At 40.5% G+C, this 16,373-nt stretch overlaps 1 protein-coding gene across 3 annotated transcripts in view; it reads left to right on the top strand.

Annotated features, from left to right (window-relative positions):
* The window catches only part of SNX29 (sorting nexin 29), a 203,211-nt gene that overhangs the window by 65,785 nt on the left and 121,053 nt on the right, over positions 1–16,373 (top strand). For 2 of the 3 annotated variants that reach the window (XM_072982829.2, XM_072982830.2), the window contains exon 15: positions 10,524–10,630. In XM_072982829.2, coding sequence (XP_072838930.2) covers positions 10,524–10,630 — 107 coding nt within the window. Of the gene's footprint in view, positions 1–8,423; positions 9,480–10,523; positions 10,631–16,373 lie in introns of those variants that run through there. The other variant, XM_072982831.2, reaches the window with a different exon arrangement.

The raw sequence follows: 16,373 nt of genomic DNA, 5'->3' as shown, positions 1-16,373 counted from the left end.
CTGTTCGACGGCCACGTCAAGTGTCTTTTTTGCTTGGGAGAGGCACACCAGACGTCCTCCTGCCAGCATTGTAAGAACTTCAAGCGCGGAGTCCTCCATTCTCGCTTATCCAGATTAAAACTCCATCTTTGGGAAGAATCCCTTCAACCAACCAAAATGGCCCAACCTCCTTGTAAGGCCACCCCACAAACCAAAGCAATGGAGAGGGCTCTTTCTGAAGCCTCAAAACAACCTCCATCGACCACACCATCCCACTCTGATCCTCCGTCCACTTCGTCTAAAACTTCAAAAACACATAAATCAAAATGCTCGATAATGAAATCCTCGCTGTCGAAGCCCTCCACTAAACATCAAATGTCCACCGAAGGCTCTTCAGTTCCAGAGCCTCCTCCACCTAAAATACCTAAACAGCATAAATCTAAAGCTGCAGTCATTTCTCGGCAGCCTTCAACAAACCGCCGAATCAGTCTCTATTGGTTCGCCTTCTCACGATGACGGAATCCCCTCTCATCAACCCTGCTCCCAGTCACCGGAATGGGTTGTCAGAGTCGATCGAGTAACATCTTCTCCTCTCAGTCCTCAACACTCTGTTCTTTCCAGCAACCCTTCCGTAGTTGCTTCACCTGACAGGGTCGACTCCGAACAACAACTAGAGACCATACCTTATTCGGTAACATCTGATTGTCCACCACGAACTCCCCCGAGACATCAGCCCCAACAGTCTCTGGAGCCGTTTATTTCATCACGCGTGGCTCAGACCCGCATTCAGCACTCTCACCAGGTTGCCATTTGCCCTGACCAGTGCTCGACCAGACAAACCGCAACCGCCAATCAGCCAGTTGCTCTATCCAGCTTGGCCATACCTTCTCATGGTTGCATGCATGAGGCCAGATAACGATTTGGAACAGATTAATGGTTGCCGCGAAAGATAGGAAGTCCTAAGCCATTCCTGGCAGAACTTTCTCAGCTTGGATGTTGAAGTTCACCAGCACAACAAGTGATTGGGAATAAAAGAGTATGAATGGTCTTGGTCTCCAGCAATGTTCCATCTAATTTTCAGCCCCACTGGGAGGGGCTTGGACCCTGCCCCCCCCCCATGCGTGTTCCGTTGCGAGCTGAACAAAAGGGGCTGGAAATGCTTGTTATAGGTGTGTGGAGGAGGAAGAAAGCTGCGTGGAGGGGGGTGGAGTCACTCATGCTCGTGCACCACGCACATTAGAGGGAGCCTTGGTCTCCAGTAACACTTGATGATCTCTTCTAACTCCTTTGTTGTTGCCCTTCCGAGTCTCAGCCTTCTTCTGATTTCTTGGCTTCAGTCTCCTTTTGGATTGACAATTGAACCAAGGTATACAAAATCTTTAATGTCTTCATTGTCAACATTAAAGCTATGTAGTTCTTCTCTAGTCGTGATTTTTGTGTTTTTCATGCTTAATTGCAGTCCTGGTTTCGCACTTTTTTCTTTCACTTTCACTAAAAGTCATTAGTGCTTCCTGCCAGTAAGATGGTGTCATATGCATATCTTAAATTACAGTAGGACCCCCATATCTCCTCGGGATTGATTAACAGCTCCTCTGTAGATACTGATAATCGTATGTGTGTGTGTGTGCGCGCACACACACACACACACACACACAGAGAGAGAGAGAGAGAGAGAGAGAGAGAGAGACAGAGACAGACAGACAGACAGACAGACAGATTGGTAAAAAATTAAAAATTAAAAAAACATAAAAAATATTTTCACATTAATCACCAGAACTAGATGGCGCCAGAGACCATGCTATGTATTCATCACTAACAAGTATTCATAGCATGATCTCTGGCTCCATCAAGTTGCTGTTTCTGGTAATACATGTGAAATTAGTTTTTTTCTGGATTTTTTCTTCATCTAATATGTTTGATATTTTCAGACTATAAGTGAATCAGTGGATACTGATACTGTGGATAAGGGAGTCCTACTGTATTAGTTTCTTCCACCCATTTATGTCCTTCGTCTAATCTAGTCTGGCTTTCTTTATGCATACAGATTAAACAGATATGGGGATAACATTTATGCTTGTTTGACACCTTTGCCTATAGGAAGCATTCTGTCTCTGCATATTCTGCCCTAATAGTAGCTTCTTGCTCACAATATGAGCATCAGGAAATTGTATCTCAAATCTCTATTCTTTTTTTTTTAACCTTTCAAAATGTAACATACTGCTAAAGAAAAACTTGTAAAAAGGGTACTTATATAACATGGCAAATTTAGGGTCATTTCCCCTTTGATTTAATTAATTTAATTTATGTTGATATGCTGGACAGTTGTGAGTGTTGTGACATGACACTGTGTGTGTGCAAATGTGTTCACCCATGCATGCATATGCATAAGAAATAATGAAACACAAATCATTTGCTAATCTTTCCCTTTTTTGTTTTCTAAATTAGATCCTTTATGTCTAAAAGCATTCGCTTGTATGCTTGGTTCAGCTGTTCTTAAATCAAAGGTTAATCAGGCTTCTGTTTTTTAAAACATAACTTAGCTATGGACAGATGGGGCAATAGAATAGCATGTTTTAACATGGAACATTTTCCAAGAATCATCTCATTGACATCCTGGCTAAAGCTGTATTCATCAGGGATGTTTCATTTGCTGTTATACCCCATTGTGATAAACATGTTAGTGGCGAGTAATTTGTTTGCCCTTCTTAAATTATCGAAAGAAAAGTTATGCTGGAATAAAACTTTGAACATTTTTGAATGTTTGAATTTAATGGTTCTGAATAAACCAGATGATTGGTATCTGACTTTTTCAGCCATAAAATAACCGCCTGCCATTAACCTGTTGCCTCTCAGATGTATTCGACTGCACAGAAATCCACTGCAAAATTCTAGTTTATTTATTTTTGCTGGAATACGTTCTCCTGCTTTTAAAAACATTAGCACTGAGTATTGAAGTGCGGAGAAAAAACACAGTATAAGAATGTAAAAATAAACAAGCTATCAAAGCATCCACTGTGATCTTTATATTCTTAATTTAATTGCTTCACATTTTATTGGCGGTCTACTGGATTTCCTTCATTTTTAAAATTCCTTTACTCTTAGGAACTTTGCAAATGCTAACTTGTTAGCGTTGGCATACATGAATGGTCATTACCTGCCTGATCGTATACATTTTATTTAGTTTCATTTTGCTCTCTTTATGGAGAGGGGATTAATCTGTGACATCTTTCAACCTGCATTATAAAAGTTTTGTGATATTTTTATTTATTTTCTTTGTAGTCTTATCGACTGAGGACTTGATCACACCACCCAAATGTCCCCAAGTTATTCCCCAGTTAGATCGTTGCCTAAATTTCTGTTTACATGATGCACAGCTATTACCAAATAGTTTTCCTGGCCAGCAATGCAACCAAGGAACATTTCCTCCTTACTGGGAGGGTTGCTTTAATTTGTACCGACGATGTATCAAAACATTCCTTATTGGTACTACATGTGTGAACATTCCCTTTTGATTCTTTCCCAGTGATGGGAAGGTGGCCACCATTACTGCTGCACAGCTGCTCTGCAATTTTTTTTTAAAAAAATTCTTGAGCCCAGTATATCAACATGTATGTAAATGTGTCAATGGCTTTACAGTTACAATAGCGGCACGGATTGATGACTTCCATGTGCCATCTGCCTTGTTCACTCCTTGCAAGCTCTGCTCGCCTGTCTAGCAAGCTGCACAGCCTTACATGGGGAGGGCAGGATCCATTATGTGCAATGCATTTTTTTCAGAATCCATGGCACAACAGATAAATGCCACTGAACAGGAACCCTTCCCAACATACCGATGTATTGGTAAAATGTATTTATGTCTTTTTTTTAATTAAGTAAGGGGCTGCACTGCCCCAGGAAAACAAGAGAGACAATAAATTGGTTTCGTGGTGTAACTAGCCTCAGTGTTACAAATAGGAAGAAATCAATTGGGAGTATTAAAATAAATGGAAAGGTTCATCCAGGTATATATGCCACCTGACCATGATTCAGTACAACGGAGGTATGGAAAGTATTGTTAGAACTTGGGAACATTTACCTGGTGTGATCAGGCCCTTCCTGAAACCAGGAAGATGGGTTTTCACATGCTCACTTGGTCATAATGTTCACTTGGGCCAGCCCTACACTCCTAGCCTGACCTACCTCGACAGTGTTATTGTGAGGAGGACGTAACAGCCCCATGGAGGAGTGGCAGGACTTAAGTAAAACTGAGAAAGAAGCTTGCTCCTTTACAAACAAGATCCTTGATTTTCCTATCTGTGTACCTTCCATATATGTTTTAATCTTCTTTTGTGTCACAGCTAGAATCATAAAATTCATGGAATAATTCAGTTGGAAGGGGTCTGTAAGGCCATTGAGTCTAAATCCCTGCTCAAGGCAGGAATCCAAATTAAAGCAGATCTTACAGATGGTTGTCTGATTTTCTCTAGAGTTCCTCCAGTGTTGGAGCGCTCACCATTTCCCAAGGAAATTAGTTCCGTTGTCATGTTGCTCTAATAGTTAAGAAGTTTTTTTTTTCTGATATTCAGCCTAAATCTGGCTTCCTGTAGCTTGAGCCTTTTGTTATGTGTCCAGCACTCTGGGGATTGTGCTATAGAGAATGTTAATTTAGAGAAAGAGACGTCTGAGTCATGCGGCAATCAATACTAAAGTGTTTATTAATCTAAAATTTGACATGTTTCTTTGAGGTTGCCATGAATACAGTGGAAGCGAAGTGTAACAGAAGTGACAATCTTTTGATTGTTGCCTGTGCTGTAGATGTTGCCTTGTACAGTGGTGCCTCGCTTAACGGCGATAATCCGTTCCAGGAAAATTGCTGTTAAGTGAAAACATCGTAAAGTGAAAATAAAAAGCCCATTGAAATGCATTGAAAACCGTTCAATGCATTCCAGTGGGCTAAAAACTCACCGTCCAGCGAAGATCCTCCATACGGCAGTCATTTTCGGTGCCTGTATAGCAAGGAATCTGTCCCTAAACACAGCGGGGAGCCATTTTAATTACCCAGCGGTCATTTTGAAACAGCCAATCAGCTGTTAAAAAAACATCGTTTTGCGAAGAATCAGTTCCCGAAGCAGGGACCCGATCATTGCAAAGCGAAAAAATCCTATTTAGACCATCGTTTTGTGATCGCAAAAACGTCATCGTGAAGCGGATTCGTCGTAATGCGGGGCAATCGTTAAGCGAGGTACCACTGTATTGGCACTGATTTGGGTCTGCCTGATATAAAATTTTCCTTTGGTTTTTACTGCCTAATATGGCCAACTGCTGTCCACAAGAGTTCATGAATGGATGACGTCTACCTGTAATGGGACAACTGTTTTCAGAGAACAGCTGCACAGCGGATCCAATCAGGGTGTTACTTCCCTGTTTTGGGCTGATGACAGAATGGAGCAAGACACTCCAATTGCTCCCAAGGCAGATTGGCTACAGTATCTCAACAGATTGTGTAGGTTTGCTTTAGTAATATGGGTGGTAAAAGGAGTAGCACAAGGAGAAAAAAGCACCATAGGAGATGAAGATTGACAGCTGAGCCGCTAATGAAACTCCAGCGCTTTCCTGTGCAGTCCAGCTACTGAGACTCCGGGAAGGACTCAGAGCGAAGTTACCGGATTCTGTTTTATCCCCTTGCATCTGCACAGCTGGCTGCTTTGCATTTAGAAAAGGTAGAGAAGGATATTGTGCCACTTTTTGACTAGTTTCAAAGGTTCCTTTTTAATATATATTAATTAGCTTCTACTTTTGCCTTTACATGATCAGGATTGTGTTTGTCTGGAAAGGCAGATGGATAAATAAGTTCTTTCTTGCGCAGCCTTTGATTGGGTAGGTCACAGTAGCATCAGTGACCTCTGCCATTTTCCTTCTTCTCTCCTTATTGGTGCACTGCAAATAAATTCCTGTTGGCAAAAGTAAGTGGAATGGAGTATTTCCCAATTCAAATAGCCTCTGTTGATATTATTTTCTTTTATTTAAAATATTCTTACCCTGCCTTTCTCCTTATTAGATTTTGCCCAGATTTTGTTTCCACTGGGAACAAAATCCTTTTGGTATCTCCCCTGGCATAGTCCTGAAACCTAGGATACCAACTGGGAAATCAGGCCCATCTTCAAATTCTCGGCCAAGCACAGCGGCCACTTTCCCATTAGAGTGGTCTGAGAGATGGTTTCTTTCCTGGTGCAAAACGCTGCTTTGTAGGCAGTTTACTGGGAAAGTATACGACTCTATGAAAGATAAGTGAATTGAACCCTCTTTTTAAGGACCATCCCACTCCACAAATTGATGGTCCATCATAGCACTTCTTCTCTTCCCAAAATGGTTTTTCCATTTAAAAAAAAACCTGATGCAGAAATGTACAGATATTTGTACAAACTTAAGTACAAATTGATTCAGGTCTCCTCCCAAACATTTCAGAGTGGGTTGGTCCCAATCTGTATGCAAAATATTTGGATGCACAGATCAGGTCAGGAGTTGCACAAGCACCTCTGGTTCATGTTGACTGGTGCTGACTATTCCCTCCCCCCATTGGTGGTTCCTTCTGTGCAGCTTAAATGTTTGTCCTGTTGGGCTAGGAAACCGTTTGGAGCAGGTTTTTGTCACTGGAGAGAGGGAAGACCAGATTTTGCTGGCACTGCATAGCTAAGCGTACAGTGGTGCCTCGCTTAATGACGATAATCTGTTCCAGGAAAATTGCCGTTAAGCGAAAACATCATAAACCAAAAAAAAAAAACCCATTGAAATGCATTGAAAGCGAAATTCCCCCATTTAGACCATTGTTGTTCAGTGGATTCGTCGTAATGCGGGGCAATCGTAAAGCGAGGCACCACTGTACTGCTGAATTTTGTGTTCATTGGATTGACACATATCCCATCTTGATCTTGTTTTGCAACAAGAGGAAAACCAAGTACAGATTAAAAATAAGCTCAAGCCAAACAAGCAAAACAGTTATAATATTAAAGCACAGTTAAACAAAGTGTAACATCTGGGACCTTTTTTAAAAAAATGAAAACAGGTTTTGTGCCCCTCAACTATAGATACTGTCCCCCATCAAAGACCTTTTTCTTCAAGCAGGCGTTTCCTTAATAATTGGTAGTCTGAGAGGGGTTTTAAGTGAATGGTTGTGCTCGGTTGTTTTAAATGTGTTTCAGTATTGATTTTATTACTGTTTTTAATGCAATAATTAATTATTTTTAAATATTTGTATACCTACAGTGTTTAGCTTCTGCCTGTTATCTTTTTAATGATGTAGGTTGCCTTGGGTTCTTTTAACAGAGAAAAGCGGGATAAAAATATTTTAAATAAAAATAAATAAATTTTAACTTAACACCAGTTAAAAACAGAAAGCCTGCCGCAGTATCCGGGTTGCCCAGTCGTGGCATTCACCGGCCCCAGGAATCGTTGTCCGGAAGTATCTAGGTGTCTAAGCCAACAGTTCATAATGGTATTGAGCCTCCAGCAATTTACCTATTAGGAGAGCTGTTGCCAGAGGTGGGGGAGAATTTTGGAGCTGATCCATATTTTTTAGTTAATTTCTACGAGCAGAGAGATGTTGGCAGGGCGGGCGAGTTCTAATTGGCCCCGATTGCTCAGTTCTCGGTTGCAGGGCTGATGCAAATTGAAGCGGAGACGGCTGTCGGCAGCAGGAGGCGGCGTACCTTGCGCCAAGTTTTCGCTCGCTCCACAAATAGCGCCACTGCCTGAGCTGTGAGACTGACAGACCACCTGCTTCCCCCAGCTGTCTAATTGCTTGTCACATCCACTTTAGTGCCATTTAAAAAGTGCTCCCTACCTTGAGCCATTGGTTAAGCACCAGCGTTTGAAGAGATTTTCTATTCAGGCAGCCTTTAAAAAAAATATAGCTTCAAGTGAACACCTCCTCTTAATGTGATGCTGTTGTTGGAGATTCTTTTGAACCTGTCATTTCCAACAGCCCCAACACAGTAGGTGCTAAGTTTAGATTGCACGCGTCTTTAATCGTGTACGCAGTCTGCGGTGCATTTGAGGCCTGTCTAGTAGTGGTGTAGAAGAGCCATAGCTGGAGGATTGGAGAACCGGGACATTACGATTGGCATCATGCGCCCTCCCTCTCCTCCCTGTTTTCTCTGTGCGTAGCAGGCAGGAGGGGAAAGGGGAGAATTTTTCAGCAATATATTATTCTGAGCTATTTTTATTGTGATGCAAAATATTTGGGGGTGGCTTGGTTGTGAAAAAGCAACAAAGATCAATAGTCAGAACATCTTCAAATGACCTGTTTCTGATAGTGATGTGCTAGAACTGGATTGTTATGGACCAGTATAATGTCTTGCGTATTTAGAGTCTCTTTGGGAATGTGGTTTTGGGGACATTCTTGCAAAGAGAGCACTTGAGAATTTATCACAGTGGTGTAATTGAATAACATTTCCATTTATCATCAGGTGGACTTTGGCTAATTAAGAGGGAGAATTTTTGGAGATATCTGAGCCACCGTGTGTGAAGTCTTCCATTCCCAGTAAACTTTCAGTGATGATGTTCACTGGCAGGAATTTTGTATTTTTAAGCATTGTGTGGTGGCTTTGACATGCTTGAAGTTAAGTTGCCATTTCATCTTTTTCAGCTGAAGTGACTATTTTTTTAACTAAACAGTTGCATAATCTTGTTGTAGCCCCACTTAGGACATAAATGTTGGTGCCATTTATCTAATTAACCCCAATAATTTTGTTGATTCCTGCAGCATATGTGATAAGAAGAAATCATTTCTCAATGTTCATGATGGTATCATTCTCGTCTTACAGCTGGGTGATTGTCTTAGCTCAGTCTTTGGGAATCCGGTGTCTTTCAGACGTCTTGGGCCTAAATCCAATTGCTAGTCCCAATTACAGTAGATCCATTGCATTAGTTGTCAAGTGGGAAATTAACACAAACCGCCAGTGGGTCTAGTCTGTCAGGAGCTAGCCTTGGCTCCATAATGCCATGGTATTAAAAGAAGAAGAGGGGAGAGAATGCTCTCTGCATTTTAGTAGGGTTGGTTTTAGAGGAGGGGGAATTTTGGTTGTTTGTTGTTGTTGTTGTTGTTTTGCCTCTATTAGCTTTCTTGCTTTTCTTGGTTTTAGAACTCTGCATGCCCTCTTTATTGTGTTGTCTTTTTTCCTCTGTGTGTGTTGACTGATTTTTTACAAATTGTCATTGGGTTAATTTACTGTATATTCATTCTGTTAAGCATGTAAATATTGGTTATGTTGGGGGAAGGATTGTTTTGCTTGATGGTTGTTAATTGTACTGTTGCCTACTTTGGACTCACTTAAATATCTATTGCCCTGCCACTGGTTTTTCTGGAGTATTTATGGGTTCCTTTTTTTTTTTTTTGAACTAGTGCCAGAAAACACAAATGGGGGAAATGGAATGGAATGACCTGGAAAAGGGGGTCATAGTTTGTTAAATGAGAGGACTGGTGCATGAAAAATGCAAAAACAAAATAGGCACCTGAGAAAGAACCCTAAATCAAACAAAAACATTTTTTTTGCATACCTCAGTTAAACTGTTCTAAGACAATTACTGTTCCAAGGTTACCTAATGAGTCTCATGCTGATGGAGATTTTAATGTACAGTCGTGCCCCGCTGGGCGATTACCCCGCTCTACGACAAATCCACTTAATGTTGAAGTTTTTGCGATCACTTTTGCGATTGCAAAAACAATGGTTTAAATGGGATTTTTTCGTTTCATGATGATCGGTTCCCCGCTTCGGGAACCGATTTTCGCTTTACGACAATCAGCAAACAGCTGATTGTCTGGTTTCAAAATGCCCCCCCCCTTGTTCTTTGGACTGATTTTTTGCTTAACAGGCACCAGAAAATGGCCGCCGTATGGAGGATCTTCGCTGGACGAGCAGGTATTCAGCCCATTGGAATGCACTGAACAGTTTTCAATGCGTTTCAGTGAGTTTTTAAATTTCGTTTGACGACGTTTTCACTGTACAGCGATTTCGCTGGAACGAATTAACGTTGTCAGGCAAGGCACCACTGTAGATCTCTCCTCAGTTCTAGTTTGCTGTTCTAAACATTATACCATGCTGACTGTTCCCCCAAGTATCAGAGGCTAAGGTAGGGATACTTTTTAGAAATTCTTGCAGACAGATAAGGCATAGAGAAAGAGAACAGCAAATTGTCTATAATATGTAGGTTTTCGTCACTAACCCCCCCCCCCCCGAAACTGTTGTTTCAGTGGTGGGGAAATTTTCCTCCAGTGTTGGACTCCTTTAAGTCTCAGCAAGCATGGTCATTAGTTGGGGACGATATAGTTTGTAGTCGAACAACATGTGAAGGGACAAAGGTTGCTTGCTGTTATGTCAAGTCGTGCTACAAAATGCGAGGAAAATGCTTTTAAAGAAATGGGATTGAATTTAGTATTGCAGGTTGCAGTGTATTCTGTGATGCAAAGATTACATGGTGGATTTTTTTAAAAATCTGGGAACGCCTGGATTTTCAGTCACATTAATTTCTAGCTTAAGTCAGTGCTGCACATTTTCTTATGCTTTCAGTTTTGCCGAATCTTTGGAATGCAGAGAGTGAATCGACCATTCCTGAGCAAAAGCAAGTTGAGAATAATGAAGAACTAGCAAATTCATATGAAAGAAAACTCATTGAGGTAAGAATGTGAAAAATAAACCAAGTAGAATTCAGAGTAATAGCTTTATTTGGAAGTTGAAAAAGTATTGTAATTTTTTCTGCTACTGAATTGCCCTTTTAAATCTTACCTTCTTTTGAAAGTTAAAGTTTAATTGCATTAGAATCTTGAACTTGATTATGTTTTTATTTATTTATATTCTGTAATACTTTCAGTTTTAGAAGAGGTAACCATGTTAGTCCCTGCAAACATATCAGGCATTTCAGTAAGTGGAAATAAAAATTAGTCAGTGATTGATATAGTGGAGTCAGGGTTTCCAGATCAGAGCTCCAGGACTTTTTTATCAGCAGGGATTGTGAGAACATTCAACCCATCCACCCTGGCTTCTCTGTTCCTTCTGAGTTTAACTGGGGTCATCACAGTGGCAAGGACAAAAATTGATTTTTCTATGACCAGTATATTTTTGCAGACTATCCCTGCTGAAATGCAAGGAAATTGAAGGTGATTTGTCTTGAGCAGGTGATTAAAAGTCATTAGCTTTACAAATGATCTGCTTCCCACTTGTTGGTAATGTTCCAACTCAACTGTTTACATTTTTGGATCGTTCTTATGTGGTTTGTGGCGCGGGACTGTTGTGGTGCGTACCTGCAAACATTGACTTAAGACTCAGAAATGTGCCTTTAAAATTCCGTGTTTTTTAATATACAGAAGAGAACATTACGAAAAGGGATACAAAGTTAGAAATGGAGATTGACCGATTAAATGAAGATTGATTGAATTCTTATTTACATTTGGTAGTGAAAATATCAACTAAGCACATTGATTTCACTGTGATCATTTAGACTATTTCTAATTTAGTTCTAGTCATGCATCTAGTTTTGGGGAAAGCTGTTTAATAGCACATCAAATGAGCCCTAAATGGCATTACATGAATTGCCAACACTGGGAAAATTCAAGCTTGCTAACAAATTAATAAATGGGGAGGTGTAGGCACAGAATTTGAAAAAAGTGACTTTCTTGGACTACATTTCCCATGATGGTTGGATGGTATTGAAAGCAGTAACTTTTTCAACTCAAGGTAGGACAAATCCTTATGATGAGATGATTGGCAGTTTTGAAGGTCCATGCAGTTCAAGGTCAACTTGGCTGGTTGGTGTCAAGATGCCCTGGGAGAAAGTAGCATAGGTTGGGATTTCGTTGTGGGGTGCTTGGTTGGGGGCGGTGAGCAAGAGCTTCGCATTGGTTGTCTTGATCTGGTTGGTTGTAGAGTTGGCTTGTTGAACAAAGACAATGAAGAGCAGCTGGGTATGATGTGATGCTTGCATGTAGCTGGACAATGCCTGTGCCTAGGTGTTTATGCCCATAAGGGGCTCTTTATTATTCACATTGTGCTTTTCTGGCAAGTAATGATCATTTCCTGAAACGAAGCCAGTGGGAGGGAGAGACAGGCTTGACATGCAGGGCAACTCTGTAAAAATGTTCTTAATTAGAGTATTGAATTCAGCTTTCCTTGCAGTTTTCAGTTTTGTGCAATTTAGGACCCTATTCATCTCCTGATTTTATTTATGATACGAACTTCAAAGTTCATCAGCTTTAAAACATATATTTAATCAGAGCTGATCCTTGAGATCAACTTTGCTAATGAAAACCGTTTTGTTCTTTCTCTCCCTGTGAAGAGCAAAGATGTGGAAGAAAAGATTCTAAAATGCTTTGTGCTCCGAATTATGTGGATCCTTTGATTTAAACGTGGGGCAACAATTTAGTCATAAGGGGTAGGGGGGCTAATTATAGTCCAATACCTTGGGGATATAGGCTGCCATGACAGATATTTGTCTGTTTTTCAGCAGAGTTTAGGAAAGTTACTTTTTTGGACTACAGAATAATAGAATCTACCTGCTCGTGTGAGCATTGGATTTGCTCCACCTTGGACTAGTTTTGCTACACGACTCCCACCTTTTTTGTCCCTCTATGGGGGGCACATATAGCGCATGAGGGTGGATGGGAGGAGACCTGTCCTATGAACATGAACTCTGCCCCACCTATGGAAGCAAAGTTATTAGCCACTTGTCAGTTCTCTCTTGGCAGCATGCCCGAGTTCCCATTGGTAGCTTTAATATGCTAGTCATACAGCCACAGTACTTGAAGCTAACTGTATTCAAGCTGGCAAACACTGGAGTTTGGTTATGAATATTTATGGATGGATAGGGCTCAGCTCCTGTCAGAAAAAAGGTTAAATTTGGCACTTGAGATGTTTGACAAATTGTACAGGCCTTTTCAAATTCTCCTTGTGTGAGGTACTTGAGAACGTATCTATGAAGGGGTGTATGTGTGTGACAGATTAATCCCAAGTGTTGAATGTTATCATCACATTTAATATCTCTTTACAGCCTCTTGCATCTTGAGAGGAATGGCAGTGTGAAGAAGTGGGCTTTCCTCTGCTGACATTTGCTAAGTTGTCTTGTACTTATTAAACCAGTGGCTTGGTTGAGCTAAGGCTGGGGAATACAATCACATTTTTCTCATTCTCTCTCTGCCTGCCTATCCACTTCCCTCTTATTCTTATTCTCTTGTTTTCTCTTGGTTTGTAAGTTTGTTAGGAGCAAGGACTTATATACTGCTTGATAATACAGTATTTTTTTAAAAAAACTGCCTTGTTCCAGGCCGTAGGGGTGTATTGGCTTGGTCTGAAGATATCAGAACAGTGATTACTTCATTTTATCTCAAAGCCAGCCTGGCTACAAGATAAGCAAAAACAGAGCTATTTCTACACATGCAGACTGGCTCCCCTCCTGAAGATGTGAGGGTCAGGTACATGGGCCACCCATGCACTCTTGACCGTTACCAAAACTTTCAGAGCCTTTGCTGCTTGACTTAGCAATGTATTGGTGAAATAATTCCCCCCCCCCATTAATTATAGATGAGTAGGGGGCACATATTATTTTAGCAAAACAGTGGTACCAGATTGGATAAACTCTTCCTAAGAGTCCTACAGAACCTTTTAAACCTCCAGGAGAAAATCCGAATCCTGTGTTTGTCATAACTGCTTTATCCCAAAAAACGGTTAATTGCAGAATCATTGACAGTCATATCAGAATTCATCTGAGTATTAAAGTACAAGCTTTTTCATTGTTGCAGTTATTCCAGGCAACATAAGCTTGGTCTAATTTCACAAGGTTTATTTATCTACTCTGCATTGTTTCTATGTTCCATAAGAACAAAATACAGTACTTCAGAGTTGTTGTAGAAATACTAAAGTCTTACAGCTATGTAAAAATGTTAGTCATAAATACTTAAAAATAAATCCAAAAGTCTTACAATTATGAAAAACTGCAAATAAGAAACAATCCAAAACAAAGTTTAGGTTGTAGGCAGAAATCTTTATGCTTATAGTATAAAAAGACACATTGAAGCAAAAGAATATTTTTCTAAAACACATCATTAAAAAGTAAAAAGCATTGTAACTTCAAGTAAGCTTTAGCCTTTAATCATATTAAAAACACACTCACAACATTGCTGTTAAGTGCTTACCCAAGCGAGGCCATTTTCAATATGTGGAGGAAAATCCATTATTATTGTTGTTAATATCTATAAATGAAGCTGCTTTGTTGCTTCATGATAGTTGCTCTTTGATGTCTGGTGCCCAAAGGGTTGTGGTTATGTGATGATTTCAGAATGTCCCTGTAAGTGTGTCTAATCTTCCTGTATTTATAATTCTTTCAGTGATCTAAACTTTCCTCCAGTTTGTAAACAATATCTTTCTCCTGGGGCCTGGAGATCTAATGGTCTTGAGCGCCAAGAACATTTTAAAATGAGACTCTTATTTGCTTTTGCACCTATTGCAACTTCAGAGTTTTGTAACTTAATATCTGGCAAGTTGCCACTATTTTGATAATGTTATTGTTTTGAGTAATGTTTTTTGCAGACTATATCAAACTTTGTAGCGTAAAGCCCTTGTAACACCAAGATGATATAATACCAAGATTTTAGACCACCAGAATATTGTCACCCTAAAATCCTGTAATGTGACACCAACCTTGGTAACTCAGCTGTTCTTGGACTGCAACTCCCAGGAGCCTTCACAACTAGCTGTGTTGGCTAGGGATTCTGGGCATTGTAGTCCAAGAACACCTGGGTTACTCAAGGTTGGGGACCATTGTGCTAGATCAGTGGTTCTTAACCTTTTTGAAAGAAACGCCCCCTTGAGCCATTGAGGAAGTTATCATCGCCCCCCTCCCCGCATGATGATATCTTATTTGTTTGTTTGTGTATTTATTTATTTATTTAAGACACTTAAATCCAATGACCCCTGAAAACAAAATTAAATTCAAAGAAAATGAAATGCCCCCCAAAAAGTAACATTTAATGATTTAGTTGCAAGTAAGTTTTTAGACACAAAAAGAAATATAAAAAGGGCATAAAAACAAATGCAGGAACTAAAAATTTCAAGACAAAAAGTCTGAAACTAAATTAAAATTGGAGGAAAATATATATTCATGCACACTGTAAAAAGGCTGCAGCCATCTTCACAGGTTTGGCTTGCTCCAGCGCCCCCCTACTGCTCCAGCGCCCCCACGCCGCCCCTTTTCGTTCTACCGCCCCCCTGAAAAATGAAATCGCCCCCTGGGGGGCATTATCGCCCATGTTAAGAACCACTGTGCTAGATCATTGTGAACTCAAAATTATCATCACCAAAAGAGTGCCCTATAAGACTTACAAATGCCACTTCATGCTTACATATTGTTATGTAAGCAGGTTCACAATAACCTAAACAGGTTCATTAGAACGAAAAACAGTTTAGCTGTCAGGAATTTTTTTTCTTTGATTTTGCTGGCTGATCAATTGTGTCGAACTAACTGCTGTTGTTCAAGCTTCAATTTTAAAAAAAACACGTCCATTTTCAGGGCTGACTCTTCCTTATCCTCAGCCTCCATTTTTCTTAACACTCTGCACACGCCAACGTTCAAGCCTTTATGGGAGAGTTGAGACGAACAGGAAATGAGGTCCTAATTGTGAGCACTGATGCCTCTTACCGACGGTGCCAACTTCAGCCCAGTTGTCTTTGGCAACGTTTTCCATGAATTCCAGACTGTCTAAACTGCTTGAACTCTGTTTTATTACAAGAGGACAGTGGGGAACAAAATACTTCTGGATGCCAGATACACCCCATTCCGCCACACCTCCCAAAGGTCGAGCTCCCATCACTGGCCCACCAAACAGATCAGTCTCTTTTTGGCCCCTAGTTTCTGTCACTGGGGTTGGGGGGTGGATTTCCTCGATGTGTGTGGGACGTTGGAACTTCAATACACCCCCTACCCCACTCCTTTCTGAGAGGGCTTGTAGTGCTGATTGCTCAGAAAGAGGTCCTGCTCTAACTTAAAGAGACTATGGTTTATATTGGAAGTATTCACACCACTTAAACTTTGTAAATAAAGCCTCAGTAAATCAGTGAAAACAGTCCAGCAGTCCACAATGAGCCTGTGTCGGTTTTTAACTTTTCAAAAATTAACTACAGTATACAACACAATACATACACAACATAAGAAAAATCCGGGGGGAAATATACAAACACATACCTTAATTATTATTCTCCATTCCCCTCCTCTCTTCCCCTTTACCGGTAACTAAGAAAGGAAAAAGAGGATTCCCCCCCCCCCCAGAGGATGATGTTCTTTGCCAACCTATATTTCATTTCTCCGGCCTGTGGTGTCTTCTGCAGCGGAAGCTGAGGGTATGTCTTGGTTCTCTGCTGCCCACTGCTTTGAAA

The sequence above is a fragment of the Pogona vitticeps genome, chromosome 13 (assembly GCF_051106095.1).
Source record: "Pogona vitticeps strain Pit_001003342236 chromosome 13, PviZW2.1, whole genome shotgun sequence".
NCBI classification, from domain to species: Eukaryota; Metazoa; Chordata; class Lepidosauria; order Squamata; family Agamidae; genus Pogona; species Pogona vitticeps.
Note: the sequence above shows the minus strand (reverse complement) of the source record. Positions and strands in the feature narration are given on the sequence as shown.